The following is a 25710-nucleotide window of genomic DNA, read 5'->3' as shown; positions in this document are numbered from 1 at the left end:
CGGTCAGCGGGCTGGGCTGTGGAGGCGCTGATGGTCACAGCACTCCAGGGTCAGAGCTGGGTTCCCCTCAGATGAGGGGGGAGGGTGCCACTCAGCATTCTGGCGTTTAACTTAGAAAACAGAATTCCTTTTCGATTTTTCCCAGCTTTCACTGATAATGTGGCATTTTGTGACAGTGTGACATATCTCATGTGTGTTGCAAAACCGTTTAACCACGGTACCTTTAGTTTGCAGTTTCGTCACCTGGAAGGCAGAGTTTTTATAGAACTTTCATGGATTTTCTTTTCTCTCCCAACTTTAGCAAATCATTTTATGGCAAAACCATTGATATAAAGTTGGTCAAATAAATAAATGATAAAATGCCACTATCTTGTCGCATTCCCAAACAAAATAAGTTTGATGTTAATTAAAATGTTCTCTGAAATTGTGTTCAGAATAAAACTTTTTCTTACTCCTTTAAGGATTGAAATTGGAGTAATTTTTTTCTAGCTAGTATTTTATTTCCTATTTCCTTTTTTTTGCATTCCTCAATTGCTTATGACATTAAACATTAAAGACATTTCTGTTGCCATTTTCAATCCAAGTATTTAGAGAAGAATTTCTAGTATTAGAGGAATTTCTAATTTTTAAGGAATAAATCTGGTTGTTGTGACAATTCTTTATTCTTAGGCTTTGATGTTTAACACTTAGTAGTCAGAAAAGAAAACAAACACGAGACCCACCAGCAGCCCTGAGCCCTGCCAGGAAGCGGCAGAGGCTGCCTTTGGCGTCTGGCGGCGCCGGCCCGGCCGCAGTGGCAGGAGAGTAAGTCAGGAAGTGGTTGCCCTGTCGCTCGCTCTGTCCGCTTCAGTCAGAACCTGTGATTTCAGTATTCCTATGTCCAATTGAAAATAGCAAAAAGGTATTCTCTGAAAGGTTTTTCGTACTGTTTCAAGCTCGGTCTTCTGTGTCCTGACCTTCTGTGCCATGTTTCTGGAGTGTTGAGCTGCAGCACTCATCGTGGGGGGCGGCAGCATCAAGAGGATCTGTGTCTTGTTTGAAAGTGCGGTGATGACGTGCTCCCTGACACGTCGGCCACAAACCCCAGCAGTACCTCAGGGCTGGCTCAGGCATGTTGTGTGGCCACGCTCTGGGCTCTTCTGAGCTGGGCACCCTGGAGGAAGGTCCGGCATGCACTGGGGTTGGGGGTTGCTGAGCAGGGGCCATGGGCAGCCAGGCTCCAGCACCTCCAGGGCTACGCCGCCAGCATGCCTGAGTGGGAGCCTATGGGCCGGTCCGTGGTGGGAAGTGCCGTGCATCCACAGTGCCCTGAGCTGCAGGCAGGTGTGCATGGCTGATTAACAGCAGCGCATGGAGGTGGTAGCCATGGGAGAGCAGGTCCCTGGACAGAAGGCCACTGTCCAGAGGGCAGAAGTTCCAGTGATAGTGTCCATGGTCTCAAAGGCTGAGCCACCGCAAGTCTGCACCCCCACCAGCCTCAGACCTAGGGTCCTGCTGCTCCCCATTGATTCTCACGGCAGCTGTGGAAAACCCATATCTGCACAGACCTGGGTCCCTGAAGGGTGCCCCCAGGAAGCTGAGCTGGCGCGGGCAGACGACCTTACTCACTGCAGTGATCTTTTTGAGAGATGTTTTTAAAAGTGCATTTCACCTCCGTATAAGATCCAGGAAGGTGTTAAAAGAACAGAGCACCTGTCACCTGCAGCCAGGACACACCTGCTCTCACCACAGGGCCTTGATTTGCATCAGTTTTACATCAAATAAATTGTTTTGAAATGAAATTGTCTTTAGATTGTTAAGGATAACTCCCTTTAAAGTAAACTTAACGTATGATTTGGTCTGTAGCACTTCTGTATTGATATTTCACCTTTTGGGGTCATACTATTAGAATCATAGCAAAAACTATGTCTAGCTGGCTGGCTGTTGTGGGCCTCTTCACTGCTGGCTCTACATCTTGCTGCTTGGCACACTAATCAGTCTTTTTTCCTGAACTTTAAGGCTGGTGTGCCGCTGTCGTGAAGCCTTGCACATGGTGCAGGGACCTCCACAGGCCCTCTGTACTTGACGGTGGTCCTGCCACCAGCCTCTCCGTGGGGACAGCTCTGGGGCAGCCAGCCGCTTCCTCCATAAGCTCAGACCCCCATGGCATGGAGGGCCTGTTCCTGCGCACAGACCCCACAGGCAGGGCACAGTGCTGGTGTCTCCTGGCTCCCTGCATCTGGGCCCCATGGGGGCCCTGAGGGCCAGGGTGGCTGGTAGCCAGCCCTCTGTCACCCACACGTGCCATCTCAGGAGGCGACCTGCCGGCTGGGATGCGCACACAGGCTCCCCTTGGGGCATCCTTGCAGCACAACAGTGTGGCCTCAGGGGAGCCAGAGAAGCCCACGGTGTGTCCATGGCCTGAAGCCCTGTCCTGAGTTCTCCCACGTGTGTGGGGGGACAGCGCCCACCAAGAGGAGCAGGTGAATGGCTAAATCATGGGGCCCGCCTTGGAGAGCTTACGCAGAAATTCCCTCTCAGGGCTGGTCCCGAGTTGTCTCTGAGGGTCTTGGTGGAGGGGAGTGTGGAAACCTTGTGGTCAGAACAGTAGTCTGCTTTTTGGCATGAAGGCCGTGGGAGCACCGTTCCCAGGTGGTGGTGGGCCAGAGTGGAGGAACACATGCCTGCTTTCCTTCTTCCCAAAATTCCTGTCTGCTGCAGGCTTTGCTGCAGATGGTGTGTGATGAGAGCCGCCACATATTGGCCTTGTCCGAATGCTGCACACCTGCCAGTGCCCCGAGCGAGGGCAAGCCGCACATGGTGCTCGAGTGCATCCTGAGGGAGGCCCAGGGCCTGCTGGAGGCTGTACCCCAAAAGGGAGAGAAGGTATGGGGGTGCTTTGTGTGAAAGTAGAGGAGTAGCAGACAGGAACCAAATTTAGGAAATCGCTCGGCCAAGTAAGTGGGAGCCGGGAGTGAGAGGTGGGCCAGCAGCGACGGGCGGCTGGGGCGCAGGGGATGGGGACGGTGGCCACTCTTCTGGGAGGCGCAGTGGGGAGGGTGGGGACACAGGGGTATCCACTGTGCAGCCAAGGAGCCGGTGGCTGGTCCAGGGGCAGCGCAGAGTCAAGGGCAGATGCTGAGCCACGTCCACGGGACCAGCTGTCATGGGATGTGGAGGGAGAGGGGCAGCACCCACAGCCAGGCCCAGGAACTGCTGGGGAAGGGGCAGTGGGCTTGAGCACCCCATTCATGGCACCACGATGACCTCGGGCTGTCCCGAGACCCTGGCCCGCGCGTCCGCCTACCCCTTCGCCCTAGTGCCCTCTCGGGCTCTCCTACCGCTGGGTGGCTGGGGGCACTTGCGGCTCCCCTGCCCCCGTCTGTTCGGCAGTTTCTGTTTGAACCTGCTGGTGCTTTTGTGAGAACACCAAGCCCTGTGTCCCCGTGTTTTAGGAGCCTCCTGACGTGAGCCTCACCTGGAGAAGGGAATTCCTGCAGGGGGCCCAGCAGGTGTTTGGAACAGAGCAGGACACGCTGCCAGCCAAACTGTGGCCCTGGATCTGCAGCTCCGACCCTGGGGACCCCGGCTCCTTGCAGCCGAGGCGGCAGCAGATGGTGTGGGGGCGGGTGAGTGCCTCCCGACAGAGAGGCCAGCCTCCCCACCTGTACGTGTGGCCATGGCTGGAGAGGAAGTTCTGCCCTGTCCAGGGAAGCACTGCGTTTTTATGCGTGAATCTCACAAAATGGAGAGTAGTGCGCCTGTGTCCCGGACAATGTCCCTCTGTCCATAAATAACTGGCTTTCCTTAAAAGTGAAAGGCCAGTCCCCAGACCAGCCCCCAGCTATGAGTGCTGAGTCCAGGGTTGGAGGGTCAGGGCTGGGGGCATCTGCTCTGGGGCCTGGAGGCCTGTTTTCCATTTCCTCATAAGAGGGCATCAACGTCCAGATGCAGGGCTGCAGCAGGTCAGGGCAGCCCCAGGCACAGACCAGGCCCAGAAGGCAGACCAGGGTGCCTGAGGGTTCCATTCCACCTCTGGCACACATGCCCTCCCACCAGCTGTCCTCACCCCCGGGGGGGCCGGGGCACAGGGCCAACGGGTGTGAGCCAGCAGACCGAGCACGGCGTGTGGGTGGCAGGCTGCTCCTGCCCTGGCCTGGTTCCCCATCTACCTGGTGGCGCCTGCCAGTGGCTATGCATGTGATTCCTGACTGCCCGTCCTTGGGCACACGTGCAGGAGAAGCCCTCGGAGCACCTGCCTCTCTCAGACAGGAGCAGCTTGCTTGGCGAGATCCAGGCTCTGCGTGCCCAGCTGCGGATGACGCACCTGCAGAACCAGGAGAAGCTGCAGCAGCTGTGTGCAGCCCTGACCAGCGCACAGGCCCACGGAAGCCAGCAGGAGCGCCAGCTGCGCAGACAGGGTGGGTACTGCCCTTGCGTCCCCACCCACCTGGCGTCACCCGTTCAGTGAGGCAACGTGCCTATCAGCAGAGCCCCTCTGGCTGCCCAGTGCTGGGTCTGGTGGCAGTGGTCTGTTCCTGGTTTCCCCAGGTCCCTGAGTGCAGGGACTGTAGCTCTGGCATCAGCACCCCGAGAGTAGGACTCTGCGAGACGGAGCCGGGTGGGGCCCATGACTCCGTCTAATCCTCCAGGAGCGTTTGGATCTGGGTTGTGCTGGAGGCCGAAGCTGCCTGCTGCAGGTTTCTGCATTTAATTTAGATTCTGTGGGATTTTTTTATACAGATGCTCGTGTCATCTGTGAATAAAAAAACATTTAAAATTTTTCTTTCCCAGCCACCTCTTTTCTTACCAGTTGCACTGGGCATGGGGAACACTCCATCCGTCCCTCAGCCTGGGGTGTCAACTATAGTCTAAGGGCAGTGGCCTTGTGTTCAGGCCAGGCCTTGTCATCGCACATTCTCCTTTGTACATTTCCTGGCTGGTTTGCTGGCGTTTTGCATCCACACCAGTAGCTTTCTTCTGGTGTCGGTGTGTCGGTGTTGGAGTCTAGCCGGCTTCATGGATGGTTGGCGCCTGTCCTGCTTCCCAGAAGGGCTGGTGTAGAACCAGGTGATACCATCCGTGAGTTCAGGGAGAGCTCTTCCTTAGAGCTTGTCTCTGTGGGAGGCATGTAGCCTAGGAGTGGTGGCTGTGGTAGCATTTTCAGGTGACACGCTGGTCTTTGAGCACCAGGCAGCAGGGGTTCTGAGTGGCCTCAAACACGAAGGCTCATCTCAGCCTAGCTCCCCCTCTGGCTCTGAGAAGACCCCAGACTGATGCAGCTCCAGGGGCTAGGAGAGTGTGTGCCCCCCTGCCTGTGTGTCCCAGGTTCTCACCAGCCAGCAGGCTGCGATGAATATGTCCCCAAGTGTCCAGGCTCTGTCAGAAGTGAAGGCTTCTAGGTCATAGGAATTTCATTTCCCCCCAGGTTGATACATCCCTGTCCTATTACTGGTTTGTTTTTAATCTGTTAAGTCATTTGTATGGTTCCCTTTGGACTTGTGAATAACACTATTTTACATTCTTTGATCTCTTTTTTAGTTGAGTTATTGGCATATAAAGTTGAGCAGGAAAAATGTATAGCTAGCAATCTACAGAAGACGCTGGGTGAAGAGCAAGAGAGAGCAAGTGATGCTCAGAAGCTCCTGGTAGTGGAACAGAAGGCAGTCAGGGATTTGAGGTCTGAGCTCTGTGAGTGTAAAGAGGACAATGAAAGGCTGCTGGCATCCCTCCACAGCACGCAGAAGGAGGTGCTCCAGCTGAGGTGGGTGCCGCCCCATGGCCCGGTGGACGCAAGTGGATGGTGAGGGTGCGGCTGGTCGTGGCCTGACCTTCTAGGAGCCCTGGGCCACCCGTGTCCCTTCCAGAGTGCTCTGTGACACAGAGCCTGGCGGTCTGTCCCCACAGGTCCACACTGGACAGCAAGGAGAACAGCCTGCAGGCTGCCCTGCAGGAGCTGGAGGGCGGGCGTGGGAAGGAGCGTGCCCTGCAGAGCCGGCTGGAGGAGGAGCAGCTGCAGCGCCTGCAGAGCGAGGCACAGAGCACCAAGGCCCTGGAGGTAAGGGCAGGTGGGCCGTGCGTGCCCGTTCTTCTAGGCTCCTGTGTGCGGCGGCACACCCGGGAGGAGGCCGTCCTTCATGATGCAGGGAGTGAGAGACAGCATGGTGCCAGAGCACCCATGCTGTGCTACCTTGGAGTTTCGTTTTCTGCAAGGCGGCTGCAGGCTTAGAAGCTAGGGTCAAAATGAGCCAGTGTAGTGACCCAGCTTCTGCGTGTGATGCCTGCTGCGTGTGTGAACTGGCGTTTCATTTGGCAACTTGATGGCCCCGTGTCCAGCAGGTGTCCTGTAGGTCCTGAACAAGCGCACCATCAGTTCCGGGGTGGGTGAAGCTGTCTTTCAGTGACAGAGACTGGTTCAGAGCAAGCCTGCTGTGTCTTTAGTGTCCAGGTGTTGGTGTCAGGCCGAAGGGAGGCTGAGCCCGAGGCACGTGTGTTGCTTCCAAAAGTGTACTTTATCCAGGGGTGAGCATCAAAATAACTGAAAATGATTGCACTTTCTTCTTTCTCCGCAGGACAGATTTCAAAAGGAGTTATTGCTATGTTGAAGGATATCAGCAGGAATGTGGGCAAGAAATCTGTTGAGGTACTTTTCCTCCTGACAGAATTTTCCTGATCCCTTTCCCAGGAGTTGAGAAAGTCCTTGGAGCAGGAGTGTGCTCAGGGTGAGCGGCTGCGTGTCGCGCTAGAACACGAGCGGACGGCCAGGGACAACCTCCAGAAGGAGCTGCGGATCGAGTCCTCGCGCTGCGAGGCGCTGCTGGCCCAGGAGCGCGGCCGGCTCTCCGAGCTGCAGAGGTCACTGGCGGCCGAGGAGGGCCGGTCTCTGGAGCTGTCCGAGGCTCTGCACCATGAGCGGCTCCTGACGGAACAGCTGAGCCGCAGAACACAGGAGGCACGCACGCCGCACTCTCTGGGGTGGGAGCTGAAGGGCCTGCGGGCCGCGCTGGAGGCGGCACGGCAGCAGGAGGCCCAGGCGCAGCGGCGCTGCGAGGAGCTCCGAAGAGAGAAGGAGGTAAGTGCCGTGTGGAAGTCGGCCCTGGAGGTCCTGCAGACCCGGAGTCGGGAGCTGTGTGGTCTGGAGCAAGAGCGGAGAAGCCTGCGTAGCTGCAGGCAGTTAGAGTGGTTACACCCAAGGCTGTCAGAGCTGGAGGACACCAGGGCGCGAGGAGCGGGGACCAGGCAGAGGCACGTGGGCACGGAGAAGTGGCAGAGAGACAAGGAGAGACTGGTGTGCGCCAGTGCTGGGTGTCAGCACTGACCACCATGGCAGCGGGTGGGAGACATGAGGGTGTCTCCCACATCTGTCCTAACTGGGACCCCTGTGTGACCGCAGTCCTGCAGCGAGCTCTGAAGTCAGGAGGTGCCAGTCCTCCGGCTCAGCTCTCCCAGCGCAGTGTGTGTGTTTGTGGCCCTTGCCGTGCCGTGTGCCTTTGATGGTCAGCCTTTCCTCTCCCGCAGAAGAGGCTGTCAGGGTTCTGATGGGACCGCACAGAGTCTGGCTTTGGGTGGAAGAGCCCGGCCCCGGCCTGCAAGGCAGGAAGGTCTCCGTCTGTCAGGCCTCCGCCTCCGGTGGTTTCAGCCGTGAGCACTGCACTTCTTGTCAGATTTATTCCTAAGGGTTCCTCTCCATTTTGATGCTATGTTAAGTGTAATGGTCATCTTAAAACTTCATCTCAGACTGTTGGTGGCCAGTGTGTAGCAATACAGTTCATTTTTGTTTATTGATCTGTGTCCTGTAACGTTGCTGAGCTTACTATCCCCAGTGTTTTCTAATTCATGCTTTGGGATTTCCCATGTATGAGATTGTGTCCTCTGCTCATAGACGGTTTTACTTCCCTTCCACTCGGAAGGCCTTTTCTTTCCTCTTCCCGGCTGACTGCCTGGCTCGGACATGGAATGGGAGGTGGGCATCCTCGCCTTGTCCCCCTGGGAAAGCGCCCAGTCTCACCGTTCAGCATGGTGGTGGCTGAGGGACTTTCATTGGTGCCCTTTATCAGAGGAAGTTCTTTTCTATTCCTTCTCTGTTTTTTATTTTTAACTTTGAGAGAGTACTAGATTGGGCTTTTTAGTGTCTTTTGAGATCTGTGGTTTTTATCCTGTGTTGATAGTGGTGAATTACATTGATTTTCATATGTTGAACCATTCTTGCATTCTTGAAGTGAATCCCATCAGTTTTGGTCTATAGTTCCTTTTTATGTAGTGCTAGATGCAGTTTGCCAGTATCTGGTTGAGGATTTTGCCTCTGTGTTCATGAGGGATGCCAGTCTGTAGTCCTGTGGTTTTGATGCCCAGACAAGTTTGGCCTCACAGGATGGTGAAGAGATGTTCTCTTATTTTTGGGGGGCCTTAATTTTAGATACATTTTATGTCCAAAAGCCTTTCTTTCTGAGGAAATTATATCCTGAATCTTCTCATGGTTTGACATTTATTCTGCCCTCTTTAAAAATATTTTTTAAAAACTGTAAGAAAATACCTTTACATCTGGTGTTTTTGTGTTTCGTGAAAATACAAGTAAGTTTTTTAAAACATACAAGGAAAACCAATGGTCTGGCCTTTTTAATGGTTTACTTGAATGAAACAGTTGAGAAATGAGTATTTCTAAGAACAAAACTAGATTTCTAAATGTTACAAGGATAAATCAGATTCCAAAATGCTACAAAATCAGCTTTGTAAGTTCACATGAGGGATGTGATTGATATTTCTCATCAGCTTTACCCAGGTAAAATTCACATACCATTGAGTTCAATTTAAATTGAACAATTCAGTGGTTTTTAGGGTATTCAGAATTGTGCCCCCCTCACTACTGCCGATTTTAGAATACGGTCATCACCCTGATTCGTACCCATACCCCCCAGCAGGCGCCCGTCTCCCTGCCCAGCCCCCAGCGGCCACATGCCTCTTGGTTCCTGTGGAGCTTCCCCATGGTGGGCCTGGATGGATGTGGAACCACATACCCGCTGGCCTTTCACAACATTCTCAGGGTCTGTCCGTGTTGTAGCATGCCGGTGAATAGCCATCAAAGTAGCTGTAGTGTTTCATCAGTGGAAGTCTGGGGAAGTGGACGGGGCGTGGAGGAGTGGCCATGGGTTCCCTCGGCTCTGGGCTCTGAGGTGCTCCCCAGCTTGGCAAGCTTGTCCAAGTGTCCCCAGGTGTGGGGCTCTTGTCCTGCCATCTTCATTGACCCCCCCGAGGGTGGGGGTGATGCTCGTGTGGAGGTGTCTGCTCCTTGGGGCCAGCCTAGAGGCCAGAGGGCCCTGAGCTCAGGCCCCCGGCTCCATGCTATGCGTGTGTGTGTCTCGTGCATTTGTACTCATGCTCACACGGCTCTGTTTCTGCTTATCCATGTGTCAGTGTATATGTTTTGTGTAAGTACACATGTGTTTGCATGCGGGTATGTGTTGGGGAGACTCTAGCAGGCCTGTGGAGAGTCCTGTTGTTTTTGAGTCCCAGACCTCCTCTTCCTGGGTTGGGGGTAGGATTACTTAACCTGAGCCTGGTGAGGCCTAATAGTGCGCCAACGTGAAAGGTGGGCCTTTACTGTGGAATCTCTGGAGTATGATTCTGTGTCCCTAAGCAGGGGCTGTCCTGACCCCGTGTGGTGGGAGGTGCAGTGTGTAGGGTTGGGGGATTGAGTCCTGGCTCCCGGTGGAGGGCTGTGTGCAGACAGCCCCCTGAGCCAGGGGCCGGTGCTGGGGAGGGGCCTCTGTGTCTCTGCAAGGTTTCTGGTCTTTGGCTCTTGGAGTGTGACTGTGAGGGACTTCTCTGTTGCTTGCCACCAATACCAGCGAGAACTCGAGTTACAGTGCCAGAGAGATGAGCATAGGATCCGGCAGCTGCAGCGGACGGTGAGGGACCTGCAGGCCAGCGTAGAGGCCCGTGCCTCCCCAGACTCTGAGCGCATCCGAGAGCAGCAGCAGGGCCTGGAGAAGACTCGGCAGCAGCTGCTCTGGGTGGCTGGGCTTCTGACCAGCTTTATCAGCCAGGCTGTGGACAGGCAAGTCCCTTGGAGCACATGCGCACCCCAGGGCAGTGGACGCTCTCGGGTCTAGTTGTGTGTGGTCGGGTCCCTGCTCTAACAAGACTGCTTCTTCCCCACGGGTTTGCACGGTGGGCGGCAGTGGTGTCCTGTGACAGAAGCCCAAGCTCTCCCTGTGCCTTTATACACGTTACCCCGGGGATCCAGCCCAATGCCTGCCCCTTCCTGCCCAAGCTTGGGGTGCCCCTGGGTCCTGCGTCTGCCCCCTGAGGGGCCATGACGAGGATGCGTCCATATGGTCAAGGAGCCGGGACCCTGGCATTTTGTACAACCAGAAAGATTCCTGCTTGCCCTTTTCTGTGAACACAGCAACTCAGAAAATACGGTTCTCCCGTCTGTGGTCAGATCTGACTTAGCAGCGTCTCCTCTGGGCAGTTTCCTCCTGACAGTGCTGAGCAGCAGACTCGGGAGCCCAGCGGGAAGGAGCAGGAGGCCCCCCAAACCTCTGGGCTTCAGGCTGTATCCCCGGGTCTGCACCACCTCACAGCTGTCCCCATCATCCAAGAGGCTCCCAGCCCCCACTTATGGACAGAACACAACTTGATGAAGCAGCTCACATGTGTGTTCACCAGCGGTCCACACGTGTGTCCTCCTGGTGCCGCACCAACCCCCTCACTGTCTCTCCAGAGTCCTTGGAGGCTTTGGACGACTGTCGGCATCCATGTGAGTCTTTAAATGTCCATTTATTCTTACAGGACAATCAATGATTGGACATCATCCAATGAGAAAGCAGTGGCATCTTTGCTGAGAACATTAGAAGAACTCAAGTCTGAACTGAGTGCCACAGACTCCTCACAGGTGGGAAGGTGCGGCCTACACTTGGCTGCCTCCCCCCCTTCCTTGCCCCCCTTCTCCCGTGTGCTGGGTAGGTGGAGGATGAAGCCCCCCAGCTGCATGACCGCCAGGCCCTCCCAGGTCAGGGCAGCCATGCCCCTCCCGTGTCCCCCAGCCTTGTGCAGCCCAGCAGCTCCCCCCAGGAATGCCGGGGCTGAGCCTGAGCTAGAGAAACACTCTCGGCCTGGCCCTGGGACGCTGTGCTCCCTGTTCAAAGCCCTGGTTTTGTGACCATTAGCAAATAGGACACTGATCATGACAGCAGCATGCGTGTTGGGCAGCAGGAGAGCTGACCTGTGCCCCCGCCCACCCGCCAAGCTGGACCAGTTGGGGCTGGCGCTGCCCCTCTTGTCTGCGCTGATCTCACGGCCCCACCCTGACCCAGCCAGAATGCCACTGATGATGGGGTGATGGGCATTTGTGGGCCTTTTCCATTGGCCCCTCGGGAGAACACACAGTGTGTCCCCCTGTTCAAGTGTGTGTGCCCTGTTCGTGGGGCTGTCTGGCTGTTGGTACAGATGTACGTCCTTCAGGCAGCCTGGTGTTTTGCAGGTCTGTTTACAGAAGATTGAAGAGAAACATGATTCATTAGGTTTTTATTATTTGCTGTCCTAGACGGACGGTCCTACCCAGCCCCACAAGCTTCCCACTGAACCCCAAATATGCCTAAAATCATGACCCTGCAGTAACCAACAATAAAGACACAAGCAGCTTGCATGCCTTTTAACAACAAAATTCTTTCTTGTTTATTTTTGTCTTCTCCTTTTCAAGAAGGAAATGACAGCAGAGCTCCAGGTCCGGCTGGTGGACACGCTGCTGCAGGACAATGACTCCCTCAGGAGGAGGCTGGGCGCAGGGAGCCGGGGAAAGGCGGGGCTGCGCGGGGCTGCGTCCAGGCCCAAGGAGACCCTGCAGGCAATACGTGTAGGTGCCCATGCCCTGCGGGCTCCACCTCCCTGGCTGCACTGGGTGTCGGGTATCTTAACGTTTTAGTGGATTCTCTGCTCTGTTCACACTGGGACACGCTAACCCTCGCTGTGAGGTGAAGTGTGATTCTTGTCCGTGAAAGGAAATTTTGACTCAGTTTTTTTTACTTTTACCTAATGATTGATCATTTTCCTGATTGTGTAGTCTGACAGACTTCTTTTGTGGAATGCCTAATTCTTTCTTTTTACACATAGGTTATTTTGTGTCAGTGATTTGCTTTACTTTTTTTACAATGAAAACTTCTTAAAAATAATTTTTGATTGATATGCAGTAAAATCTGGCACTTGTTGGTGTGACATACCGAGTTTTCATGCTTGTGTAGTCGTGTGACCAGCTGTGTGGCCACACCTGACCCCTGCGGGCGGGCAGGCCCCTCCCCCGGCTCTGCTTCTCTTGTATGTTGTCCACGTAAGAGGAATGTGCAGCGTGTGACCTTTTGAAGGGCCCTTCCCTCCTGTCATGGTGCGTCTGAGTCCTCATGGGCATTGATGGACCTGAGCAGCCTGAGGATGCTTTTTCCAATTTCTGATTCCTGGGAGTAATTTGTGTGCAGAGCCCTTTGCTCAGGTGTAAACACCCAGGAGCGGGGTTGCTGGGTCCTGTGAGGGTTCTGTGGAGATTCTGTGCACCGCATGGCGCAGCCTTGGCACAGTGAGAGGGCAGCTGCTCGTGTCCTAGCGTCCAGGGTTCTCAGTGTTCCTTTAGCATTTGGAGAGGGGTGAGTGATGTGGCATTCATGGAGCTTCTTTGGTGAAGTAATCTCAATCTTTTGCCCATTTTTAGGTTGGTTTGTTTTCTTGTTGAGTTTTGAGAGCTCTTCATATATTTCAAATATAACTCCTGGGTCAAATAGGTGATTTGCAAATATTTTCTCAGCAATGTTCTCTCCTTCTCTGTATGATTTGAAAAACACCAATTTTTAATTTTGATGAAATCCTTTGTATCAGTTGGTCTGTTTACAGATCACACCAAGAATTTTATAGTTTTCCCTTTTTACACTTAGGTCTAAGATCCATTTTGAGTTAATTTTTGTTCATGGTCTGTGGGTAGGTTGAGGATTATTTTTATTCATGTAGATGCCAGTTATTCTGGCTTACTTTGTTGAAAAGATTGTCCTTTCTCCTTGAACTGTGCACCTGTGTCAAAGCCGGGCACCAGGACTAGTGCACATATGCCTAGACCCTCTCTGTGGCTCCACTTGTCTGTCTATCCTTGAACAGCTGCCTGATTAATGCAAATTCATGTTATATCTTCATATCAGGTCATAGGAATGCTATAATCTTTTCTTTGTAAATTATTTGGCTGTTCTAGTTCCTCTTCCTCTGATATAAATTACAGAATTTTGCTAGTTATGTTGACTGGGATTGTATTAAATCCATAGATCAATGTAGGAAGAACTGGGGAGATTCTAACAGTCAGTAACTTCCTTCAAGTTAAACATAGAACCACTGTCTTAACCCAGCAATTCCACTGCAAAGTATTTACCCAGGAGAAGTGAAAATATATGTCCATATAAAACTTGTTCACAAATTTTTCTATCACCCTATTGATCACAGTGAGAAATGGAAATAACCCCAATGTGCATTAATTGATGAATGGAAAAATAAAACATGACATACCTTCAATGGAATATTATTCAGCAATAAAAAAAAGAATAGAGAGGGAGGAGCCGAGATGGCGGCGTGAGTAGAGCAGTGGAAATCTCCTCCCAAAACCATATATATTTTTGAAAATACAACAAATACAACTATCCCTAAAATAGAGACCAGAAGATACAGGACAACAGCCAGGCTACATCTACACCTGCGAGAACCCAGCACCTCGCGAAGGGGGTAAGATACAAGCCGCAGCTCGGCGGGAACTGAGCACCCTTCCCCCCAGCTCCTGGCGGGAGGAGAGGAGTCTGAGCGGGGAAGGAGAGGGAGCCCAGAGCTGCTGAACACCCAGCCCTAGCCATCCACACTGGAGCGCAGACACAGTGCGTGGGGTGCTGGATACTAGGGAAACGGGATAGTAAGACCTGTAAGCAGGTCCCCACAGCTGGCGCACCCAGGACAAAGAAAAGCAAGTGCTTTTTGAAAGTCTTAAAGGGACAGGGACCCCACAGCTGGACGGAAGCATCCCGGGACACTTAGCCCAGCAGCTGGGAATCCTGGGGAATTCCAGGTGCCCTAACTCCCTGGGCGGCAGCGCAGCTAGGAGGCCCCTCACGGAGATGAACAGTCTCTAGCCCGTTTCCCCTCCAACGCCGCTCCGCCATATTGGGAGCAGCAGCCTGAGGCAGGCCATGCCCACAGCAGCCACGGAGCTTACTCCACAGCAGCCAGGCAAGAATCAGAGGTACCGTCTGCATGCAGCTGCCCAGCACAAGCCACTACAGGTCACTGTTCTCCCAGGAAAGGAAGGCCACAAATCAACAAGAAGGGACGTTCTCCCAGCCGACAAGTGCACCAGCTCCCGACAACTGCCTCTATCGCCATGAAAAGGCAGAAGAATTTGATACAAACCAGACTAACCCAGACATCCTCTCCTGAGAAGGAATCTGGGGAGATAGACTTAACCAATCTCCCTGAAAAAGAATTCAAAATAAAGGTCATAACCATGCTGATGGATCTTCAGAGAAATATGCAAGAGCTAAGGGATGATGTCCAGAGGGAGATTACAGAAATGAGACAATCTCTGGAATGATTTAAGAGCAGACTGGATGAGGTGCAAGAGGCCATTAATGAAATAGAAACCAGAGAACAGAAACACAGAGAAGCTGAGGTAGAGAGAGATAAAATGATCTCCAGGGATGAAACAATATTAAGAGAACTGTGTGACCAATCCAAAAGGAACAATATCAGCATTATAGGGGTACCAGAAGAATAAGAGAGAGGAAAAGAGATGGAAAGTGTATTTGAATAAATAATTGCAGAAAACTCACCCAAATTGGGGGAGGAAATAATCGATCAGACCGTAGAAGTACACAGAACTCCCAACAGAAGGGACCCAAGGAGGACAACACCAAGACACATAATAAATAAAATGGCAAAGATCAAGGACAAGGACAGTTTTAAAGGCAGCTAGAGAGAGGAAAAAGGTCACCTACAAAGGAAAACCCATCAGTTTATCATCACACTTCTCAACAGAAACCTTACAGGCCCGAAGAGAATAGCATGATATATTTAATGCAATGAAACAAGGGCCTTGAACCAAGGGTACTGTATCCAGCACAATTATCATTTAAATATGAAGGAGGGATTAAACAATTCCCAGAGAAGCAAAAGTTGAGGGAATTTGCTGCCCACAAACCACCCCTACAGGGTATTTTAGAGGGACTGTTGTAGATGGGAGCACTCCTAAGACTAAATAGATGTCTCCAGAGAAAATAAAATCACAGCAAAGAAAGCAGACCAACCAAATACTAACTAAAGGCAAAAAATAAAATCAACTACCCACAAAAGCAGTTAAAGGAAACACAAAAGAGCACAGAATAAAACAACCAATATATAAAGAATGGAGAAGGAGGATTAAGAAGGGAGAGAAATAAAGAATCACCAGACAGTTTTTATAATAGCTCAATAAGCGAGTTAAGTTAGACAGTAAGATACTAAAGAAGCTAACTTTGAACCTTTGGTAACCACAAACTTAAAGCCTTCAATGGCAATAAGTACATATCTTTCAATAATCACCCTAAATGTAAATGGACTGATTGCACCAATCAAAAGACACAGAATAATAGAATGGACAAAAAAGCAAGACCCATCTATATGCTGCTTACAAGAGACCCACTTCAAACCCAAAGACATGCACAGACTAAAAGTAAAGGGATGGAAAAAGATATTTCATGCAAACAACAGGGAGAAAAAAGAAGGTGTTGCAGTACTAGTATCAGACAAAATAGACTTCAAAACAAAGAAAGTAACAAGATAAAGGACATTACATAATGATAAAGGGCTCAGTCCAACAAGAGGATATAACCATTATAAATATATATGCACCCAACACAGGAGCACCAGCATATGTGAAACAAATACTAACAGAACTAAAGGAGGAAATAGAATTCAATGCATTCATTTTAGGAGACTTCAACACGCCACTCACTCCGAAGGATAGATCCACCGGACAGAAAATAAGTAAGGACATGGAGGCACTGAACAACACACTAGAACAGAAGGACCTAACAGACATCTATAGAACTCTACATCCAAAAGCAACAGGATACACATTCTTCTCAGGTGCACATGGATCATCATTCTCCACAATAGACCACATACCTAGCCACAAAAAGAGCCTCAGTAAATTCCAAAAGTTTGAAATTCTACCAACCAACCTTTCAGACCCCAAAGGTATAAAACTCTAGTTTTATTTGTAAATTGTACAAAGAAAACAAAAAGGCTCACAAACACATGGAGGCTTAACAACATGCTCCTAAATAATCAATGGATCAAGACCAAATTAAAATAGAGATCAAGGAATATATGGAAACAAATGACAACAACAATACAAAGCCACAACTTCTGTGGGACACAGCAAAAGCAGTCTTAAGAAGAAAGTAATAGCAATCCAGGCATATAATCCCAAATGAATAGTCTAATGTCACAATTATTGAAATTGGAAAAAGAAGAACAGATGAGGCCTAAAGTCAGCAGAAGGAGGGACATAATAAAGATCAGAGAAGAAATAAATAAAATTGAGAAGAATAAAACAACTAAAAAAATCAATGAAACCAAGACCTGGTTCTTTGAGAAAATAAACAAAATAGATAAGTCTCTAGCCAAACTTATTAAGAGAAAAAATAGAATCAACACACATCAACAGAATCAGAAATGAGAAAGGAAAAATCACAATGGATACCACAGAAATACAAAGAATTATTAGAGAATACTAAGAAAACCTATATGCTAACAAGCTGGAAAACATAGAAGAAATGGACAACTTCCTAGAAAAATACAGCCTTCCAAGACTGACCAAGGAAGAAACACAAAATTTAAACAAACCAATTATGAGCAAAGAAATTGAAGCAGTAATCAAAAAACTACCCAAGTAAGATTCCTCAAGGGAGGAACAACCTAAGACAGGCACAGTCACAGGGGGGCCATCAGGTGAGAAATTGGGGATCAACAGAGGTGAGGCTTAGAACCTCACTCCCCTGTTTTGAGAGAAATCTTCTGCATAAGTGTTTGTTTTGTTGCCCTTGTCTAGCTTGGATTAATAGTTAGCTTATAGGCACACACCTGATCATCTACATTTGCTTTCTTACAGCACTAAACTATGTTTTCTACCTTTATCTTGCATCTACCTACCACTTCAGCATTTTATTAATAATAATAATAATAATAAGGGAGAAATGTGGGATTCACATATAAATCAAATATAAAAATCAAACAAATATTCATATTTGACCTGATTGTTTATAGTTCATAATGTGTGATCAAAACCGAAAGTTTCTGTGATGAATGCCCTTGTACTGTTCACCATGTAAGAACTTATTCATTATGTAAGAATTTGTACACCATGTAAGAACTTGTTCGTTGTGCTTCAGAAGATCCGAGACTGATGAGAATTAGACTTGGGGTGGATTAATGATTGTGCATTGAGTCCCCTGTACAGAAATTTATTGTTAACTGTTAACAACCATTTCATCAATAAATATGAGAGATGCCCTCTCAAAAAAAAAAAAAAAAAACTTTCCAAGAACAAAACCCCTGGACCAGACGGATTTACCTTGGAATTTTATCAGACAAAGAGAGAAGACGTAATACCCATTCTCCTTAAAGCTTTCTAAAAAATAGAAGAGGAGGGAATACTCCCAAACTCATTCTATGAAGCCAATATCACCCTAATACCAAAACCAGGTAAAGACCCCACCAAAAAAGTAAACTACAGACCAAAAACCTTGATGAACGTAGATGCAAAAATACTCAACAAAATATTAGCAAACCGAATTCAAAAATACATAAAAAATCCCACCATGACCAAGTGGGATTCATCCCAAGGAAGCAAGTATGGTACAATATTCAAAAATCCATCAACATCATCTACCACATCAACAAAAAGAAGGACAAAAACCACATGATCATCTCCATAGATGCTGAAAAGCATTCCACAAAATTCAACATCCATTCATGATAAAAACTCTCAACAAAATGGGTATAGAGAGCAAGTAACTCAACATAATAAAGGCCATATATCATAAACCCACAGCTAACATCATACTGAAGAGCGAGAAGCTGAAAGCTTTTCCTCTGAGATCGGGAACAAGACAGGGATGCCCACTATCCCCACTGTTATTCAACATAGTACTGGAGGTCCTAGCCATGGCAATCAGACAAAACAAAGAAATACAAGGAATCCAGATTGGTAAAGAAGAAGTTAAACTGTCACTATTTGCAGATGACATGATATTGTACATAAAAAACCCTAAAGACTCCACTCCAAAACTACTAGAACTGATATCGGAATACAGCAAAGTTGCAGGATACAAAATTAACACACAGAAATCTGTGGCTTTCCTATACACTAACAATGAGCCAATAGAAAGAGAAATCAGGAAAACAATTCCATTCACAATTGCATCAAAAAGAATAAAATACCTAGGAATAAACCTAACCAAAAAAGTGAATGACCTATACCCTGAAAACTATAAGATACTCTAAAGAGGAATTAAAGAGGACACTAACAAATGGAAACTCATCCCATGCTCTTGGCTAGGAAGAATTAATATCGTCAAAATGGCCATCCTGCGCAAAGCAATATACAGATTCGATGCAATCCCTATCAAATTATGAACAGCATTCTTCAACAAACTGGAACAAATAGTTCAAAAATTCATGTGGAAACACCAAAGACCCCAAATAGCCAAAGCAATCCTGAGAAGGAAGAATAAAGCAGGGGGGATCTCACTCCCCAACTTCAAGCTCCACTACAAAGCCACAGTAATCAAGACAATTTGGTACTGGCACAAGAACAGAGCCACAGACCAGTGGAAGAGAATAGAGACTCCAGACATTAACCCTAACATATATGGTCAATTAATATACGATAAAGGAGCCATGGACATACAATGGGGAAATGACAGCCTCTTCAACAGATGGTGTTGGCAAAACTGGACAGCTAAATGTAAGAGAATGAAACTGGATCACTGTCTACCCCATATAGAAAAGTAAATTTGAAATGGATCAAAGACCTGAATGTAAGTCATGAAACCATAAAACTCTTAGGAAAAAAATAGGCCGAAATCTCATGGACATAAACATGAGTGAACTTCTTCATGAACATATCTCACCGGGCAAGGGAAACAAAAGCAAAAATGAACAAGTGGGACTACATCAAACTGAAAAGCTTCTATACAGCAAAGGACACCATCAATAGAACAAAAAGGCACCCTACAGTATGGGAAGATATATTCATAAATGACAGATCCGATAAAGGGTTCACATCCAAAATATATAAAGAGCTCATGCACCTCAACAAACAAAAAGCAAATAATCCAATTAAAAAATGTGCAGAGGAGCTGAACAGACAGTTCTCCAAAGAAGAAATTCAGATGGCCAACAGACACATGAAAAGATGCTCCACATCGCTAGTTATTAGAGAAATGCAAATTAAAACCACAATGAGATATCACCTCACACCAGTAAGGATTGCTACCATCCAAAAGACAAACAAAAACAAATGTTGGTGAGGTTGTGGAGAAAGGGGATCCCTCCTACCGTGCTAGTGGGAGTGTAAATCAGTTTCACCACTATGGAAAGCAGTATAGAGGTTCCTCAAAAAGCTCAAAATAGAAATACCATTTGACCCAGGAATTCCACTCCCAGGAATTTACCCTATGAATGCAGCAGCCCAGTTTGAAAAAGACAGATGCACCCCTATGTTTATCACTGCACTATTTACAATAGCCAGGAAATGGGAGCAACCTAAGTGTCCATCAGTAGATCAATGGATAAAGAAGAGGTGGTACATATACACAATGGAATACTATTCAGCCATAAGAAGAAAACAAATCCTACCATTTGCAACAACATGGATGGAGCTAGAGGGTGTTATGCTCAGTGAAATAAGCCAAGCGGAGAAACACAAATACCAAATGATTTCACTCATATGTGGAGTACAAGAACAAATAAAAACTGAAGGAACAAAGCAGCAGCAGAATCACAGAACCCAAGAATGGACTAACAGTTACCAAAGGGAAAGGGTCTGGGGAGGATGGATGGGAAGGGTGGGGAAAAAGGAAGGGGGCATTATGATTAGCATGTATAATGTGGGGGCGCATAGGGAGGGCTGTGCAATACAGAGAAGACAAGTAGTGATTCTATAGCGTCTTACTACGATGATGGACAGTTACTGTAATGGGGTGTGGGGGGGGACTTGGTGAAGGGGGGAGCCTAGTAAACATAATGTTCTTCATGTAATTGTAGATTAATGATTAAAAAAAAGAATAATAAAGGACCAGTTCCACTGCAGCATGGATGAGCCTTGAAAGTGTGCTAAGTGAAAGATGCCAGGCACAAAGGGCCGTGTGCTGTATAATCCCACTTACGGGAAGCGTCCAGGACGTAGACTGACTGGGGGCCAGGGGTGAGTGCTGAAGACGCAGGCTCTGGGGCTGATGAAATTCTCAAGTTAGACATTTTGGTGTTGATGGTTGCACAACCCTGTGAATATGCTAAAAATCACTTGCATTGTGTGCTTTAAAAGGATATATTTTATGGTTCATGAATTATATCTTAATAAAGCTATCATAACAATCTGGGTCAAACATTGACATCTTGACTATAATCATGTTTGATCTTTATTGAATCTTCTCATCTGCATGTATTTAAATCTTTTAACGTGTTTTTATTAGATGTATTGTAGCTGTCAGCATTCTGATCCGTAAACAGTTAGATTTATATCCAATTATTTCATTTCCCAGGGGGATGTTGTTTGGCACTTGTCAAACATTCTGTCGTATGTTGAACTTGGCCCTGAGTCGGGCTCACCTGCCTATCAGCTCTGAGCCCTCTTGTAGGATTTTCCACCTAGACAGTTGTGCCATCTGCAGACTTTCTGCTGCTCTGCCATGTGAATGTCTTCTGTCCCTCTTTCTTGCCTGCTGCTCTGGCTGGGACTCCCAGGACGTGTGCACAGGTCTGGTGAGGGCCCGTCCTCGCCTGGCCCCTGTCAGAGTGGGACTTCCGTCTTCCGCATGAAGCCTGGGGGGGCGCTTCATCTGCTTGAGAAAGTTCCCTAGTTTGCTGAGGCCTTTTATCATGAATGGATGTTGACATTTGTCATGCTTCCTCAGCATCTGTTGTTATAAGGATGTGGCTTTCCGTTACCATGGGGAGATTGTTATTTTTGAACGTTGACTGTACCTTATGTCCTAGGGAAAATCCCACTTCGTCATGATGGACTATTGTTAGGTCTGCAGGGTTCTCTTTGCTAGTATATTGTCAACATTTTTCTATCTGGGTCCATGAGGGCTGTCAGTCTGGAGGCTCTTGTATTGTCTGTCTGGTTTTAGCCTCACAGGATGAATTGGGACCTGTTCCTCTCTGTCTTCTGAGAGAGATTATATAGGGCTGGTATTTATTTCTTGCTTGAATATTTGTTGAAACTCACCAGCCAAACCATCTGGGGCCCAGGGTTTTCTTCTATGGCAGGTTTTCCATGATGGGGATGATGGTTCTGGTGCTGGGGAGCATGTGTCCCTTCCCCAGGTCAGTGGGTCTCTCTGGTGGCTGATGGTGCTCAGGGCCCCTGTGATCTTTTGGGCCATTTCGGTAGAGGAAGTGTCTGTGTCTGCACAGAACTGATGCATCTGCTGTGCCTCCTCTGCGATCTGCGTGGCTCTGCTCTGTCTCCTTTGAAGCTCTGCTGCAGCGGCAGAGGGATGTCTGTGCCCGTGAAGTTGGGTCCGGCTGCGAGCAGACCTACGACCTCTGTCCTCTGATGAGAAGTCACAGAGGTGCCACCCCTCCTCTCAGGGTGGCTGCTGTCTACGTGTCCCCAGGCCTGCCTGCTGCTCTGGGACCTGCACACAACGTGTGTGGAGGCTCCTGCTGGGGGGTTCCTGTTGGGCCTGGGTGGGTTGTAGCCTTTTTTTTTTTTTAACCACTTTAATCTTCTGTATGAAAGTTAAAGAAACCAGGAAGTGAAATGTTTTCTCACTGAAGGTAATTGACATATGATATCCTGTTAGTTTCAGGTGTGGTCACAGCAGTTGGTTGGTTAGGCATATCACTAAAGGCTCAGCGCGTAAGCATGGCCACTGTCCTGGTACAAGAATGCCGCAGTGTCACCGACTGTGTGCCCCACGCTCTACATCCATGCCTGCTGCTTACTTATTTTGTGATTGGGAGTTTGTCCCCCTTGGTCCTCTTCTCCCCACTGCCCTACATAACCACTGGTTTGTTCTCTGTTATGAGCCGGTTTGTTTGTTTTTTCATTTATTTTGTTTTTTAGAGTCCGTATACAAGTGAAATCATACAGTATTTGTCTTTCTCTGACTTAGCTTCACACTCTGTCTTGCCAATGGGTTTCAGCTGCAGGCAAGTTCACTATGGATTCAATGTGACCAAAGAAATTGACAGCAAAACACTCTTGGGGTGAAAGAGTTATACCCAACTTTATTTCCAGGTGGCAGGTCAGTCACTAAAATCCCGTTCAGTCAGAGCAAGTCTGCAGGCAGCAAGCCGGTCTCTGCCTCTGGGCCCCTCTGCCTGCACAGCCACCCCACACAGCCATCCTCTGGACCTCTGTCCTTGGCGCTGCCACCACTCCAGCCTCTGCTCTGCTCTCCTGCAGCCTTGCAGTCCTGCCACCGTGTCATGCCCAGAGCACTGGATGGAGCTTTTTTTAAAGAGTTAACAGCCATGTGCTGCCCACAGGTGTGCAGTGAGCTAGTCAACCACAGCCAGGTGAAAATCCTGGCCACAGGAACTCTCATTTTATCCACGCACTCTTAAAGTTCCATCCATGTTTTCACAAAGGGCAAGATTTCATTTTTTTTTTCATAGGGGGTATGACTTTATTCAGTTCTCTGTAATCCACAGTCATACATCAGGAGCCATCTGGCTTTTTTTTTTTTTTTGGTATAATTAATCTACAATTACTTGAAGAACATTATGTTTACTAGGCTCCCCCCTTCACCAAGTCCCCCCTACATACCCCTTCACAGTCACTGTCCATCTGCATAGTAAGATGCTGTAAAATCACTACTTGTCTTCTCTGTGTTGCACAGCCCTCCCCATGCCCCCCCCCCACACTATATGTGCTAATCGTAAGGCCCCCTTTCTTTTTTCCCACCCTTATCCCTTCCTTCCCACCTCCCCAGTCCCTTTCCCTTTGGTAACTGTTAGTCCATTCTTGGGTTCTGTGAGTCTGCTGCTGTTTTGTTCCTTCAGTTTTGCTTTGTTCTTATGCTCCACATATGAGTGAAATCATTTGGTATTTGTCTTTCTCTGCTTGGCTTATTTCACTGAGCATAATACCCTCCAGCTTCATCCATGTTGCTGCAAATGGTAGGATTTGTTTTCTTCTTATGGCTGAATAATATTCCATTGTGTATATGTACCACCTCTTCTTTATCCATTCATCTACTGATGGACACTTAGGTTGCTTCCATATCTTGGCTATTGTAAATAGTGCCGCGATAAACATAGTGGTGCATCTGTCTTTTTCAAACTGGGCTTCTGCATTCGTAGGGTAAATTCCTGGAAGTGGGATTCCTGGGTCAAATGGTATTTCTATTTTGAGCATTTTGAGGAACCTCCATACTGCTTTCCACAAGATTTCATTCTTTTTAATTGGCTGAGTAGTATTCCGCTGTGTGTGTGTGTGTGTGTGTGTATAAAACGCCTCTTTTTTATCCTGTCATCTGTTAATGGGCATTGGGTTTGTTTCCACATCTTGGCTGTTGTTAACAATGCTGCAGTGAATATAGGGGTGCAGATATCTTTTTGAATTAGTGTCTCCATTTTCTTCAAATAACTACCCAGAAGTATAATTACTGGATTGTATGACATTTCTGTTTTTAATTTTTTTGAGGAACCTCTTCCATGTGCTTTCCACAGTAGCTGCCCCAGTTGGAATCCCAGCAGCAGGGCCCGGGGCCCCCTTTTCTCCTTTCCTCACCAGCCCTCCTCTCTAGTCATGTTGCTGACAGCTGTTCCGACCGCTGGGGGGATCCCTCCATGTGGCCTGGGTCTGCATCTCCCAGGTGATCAGCCGTGTGGAGCATCTCTTCACATGCCATTGGTCATCTGTCTTCTTTGGAGAAATATCTCTTGAGGTGCTCTGTGCATCAGATTGTTTTTGATACTGAGTTTTATGGGTTCTTTATGTATTTTAGACGCCGACCCCTCCGGACATAGCCGTTCCTGAATGCCCCCCCCCAGCCCGCCGCCTCTGTGGTGGTGGTGGCTCCCCCTCTGGGCAGGGACCTTTCAGTCACACGTGGTCCCACTTGTTTTTGCTTTGTTTGGAGGGAGTCAGTGCTTTCATGAGCGTGTTGGGGTTAGCTGACAGAGAGCTGGGAGGACTCCGTCCTCCACGTCAGAGACAGCTGCTGCCCCCAGGGCCTTCTTACCAAGCTGCCCGAGGGGCTTGGTCTTCTCCCCCTGCCTTGTGAGGGACCTCGGCCCCCAGGTGCACCCCCACTTTTCCACTGGCCCTGGAATTGCAGGCAAACTGCTGAGCAGACACTATGACCACGTGGGCCTCGTGAGCACCTCGGGCCTCCCGCGGCCTTGGCAGCAGGCGATCACGGGCATCTGTGGAGTGGCGCCTCTGTCCCCTCTGGGACCGCGGGCCTTCCGTGTCCCCACCCACGGCACCCGTCTTTGGTGGGTGTAGCTCCCAAGTGGCCTCGGGGAAACTTGGGGCTGTGCGACCAGCTCGCGCTGGCCGGAGCTCTTCGCTCCCATCCGCTAGTAGCCGAGGAAAGGAAGGCACTTAATAGGCTTAAAGGCTTGAATCTGGGGTTGTTTCACAAATACTTAGTTTTCTGTTTTAATGAAAATGTACCTTCTGTGCAGTAATCAGCCCATGAACGTTAATTATCTGGGTGACAATGTCACATGTGGATCTGGCATCCCCGGGCAGGAGCACGGGCTCCCTGGGCTCTGGCCTGATCACAGCCCCGCGGGTCTGGTTTGTTGCAGAGGCCAGACAGGACAGCTCCGCGGAGCCCCTGGCACCCTGAGCCCGGGCGGTCCACACCGGCTGCGAGCGAGGAGGCCAGCGCCAGCAGTATCAAGGTGAACCTGGGTGTGGGGCTGCTCTGTGCTGAGGGGAGCCTTGCTGGGGCTCCGTTTGTCTCTAAGATTGTCTCCAGAGCACTTTTAGGGTGGTCACAGCAACACTAAGGGGAGGGGACAGGATTTCCCACATGTCCCCCTGCTTGGTGACCCTGTGTGGCCGCGTCTGTCCCGCACCGTGGCTCACAGCCAGGCCCCTGGTGTCAGGCGTTCTGTGGGTTTGGACAAGTATATAATGCCGTGTAGCCACCGTGTGGTTGGCCCTGAACACCCACTGCTCGTTCCAATCTGGGTTTGCTCACTGATGCAGGCTGAAGGTTCCTCGTGGCCATGGGCCTCCGGCCTGGGCATGACTGTCAGCACGTGTGTCCAGCGTGGGCTTGTTTACAGTAAGAAGACACCCTGGCTCTGGCGGTCACGCCATTACAAACAAGGGCAGTTTAAGAGTGCAGACTTTGGTCTGGTTGTACCCAAATGCCATGATTCCGTGCTCATAAGGGCTGAAGGGAAGGGTGCGGTGCTCACAGGACAGTCTCTGCAGCCGAGCAAAGCCCCAGACCTGCAATGCACTGCCCGTCATTTTTG

At 49.2% G+C, this 25710-nt stretch overlaps 1 protein-coding gene across 10 annotated transcripts in view; it reads left to right on the top strand.

The window, feature by feature from the left end:
- PCNT (pericentrin) overlaps window positions 1-25710 on the top strand; it is a 127185-nt gene that overhangs the window by 95926 nt on the left and 5549 nt on the right. For 6 of the 10 annotated variants that reach the window (XM_073231174.1, XM_073231172.1, XM_073231170.1 and 3 more), the window contains 10 exons: window positions 2701-2865; window positions 3435-3608; window positions 4217-4400; window positions 5521-5743; window positions 5887-6037; window positions 6665-7051; window positions 9825-10033; window positions 10771-10873; window positions 11681-11833; window positions 25030-25125. In XM_073231174.1, the coding sequence (XP_073087275.1) occupies window positions 2701-2865; window positions 3435-3608; window positions 4217-4400; window positions 5521-5743; window positions 5887-6037; window positions 6665-7051; window positions 9825-10033; window positions 10771-10873; window positions 11681-11833; window positions 25030-25125 (1845 nt within the window). Of the gene's footprint in view, window positions 1-2700; window positions 2866-3434; window positions 3609-4216; window positions 4401-5520; window positions 5744-5886; window positions 6038-6551; window positions 7052-9824; window positions 10034-10770; window positions 10874-11680; window positions 11834-25029; window positions 25126-25710 lie in introns of those variants that run through there. The other 4 variants (XM_073231169.1, XM_073231175.1, XM_073231177.1 and 1 more) reach the window with 4 other exon arrangements.

Source organism: Manis javanica, chromosome 3 (assembly GCF_040802235.1).
Source record: "Manis javanica isolate MJ-LG chromosome 3, MJ_LKY, whole genome shotgun sequence".
NCBI classification, from domain to species: Eukaryota; Metazoa; Chordata; class Mammalia; order Pholidota; family Manidae; genus Manis; species Manis javanica.
Note: the sequence above shows the minus strand (reverse complement) of the source record. Positions and strands in the feature narration are given on the sequence as shown.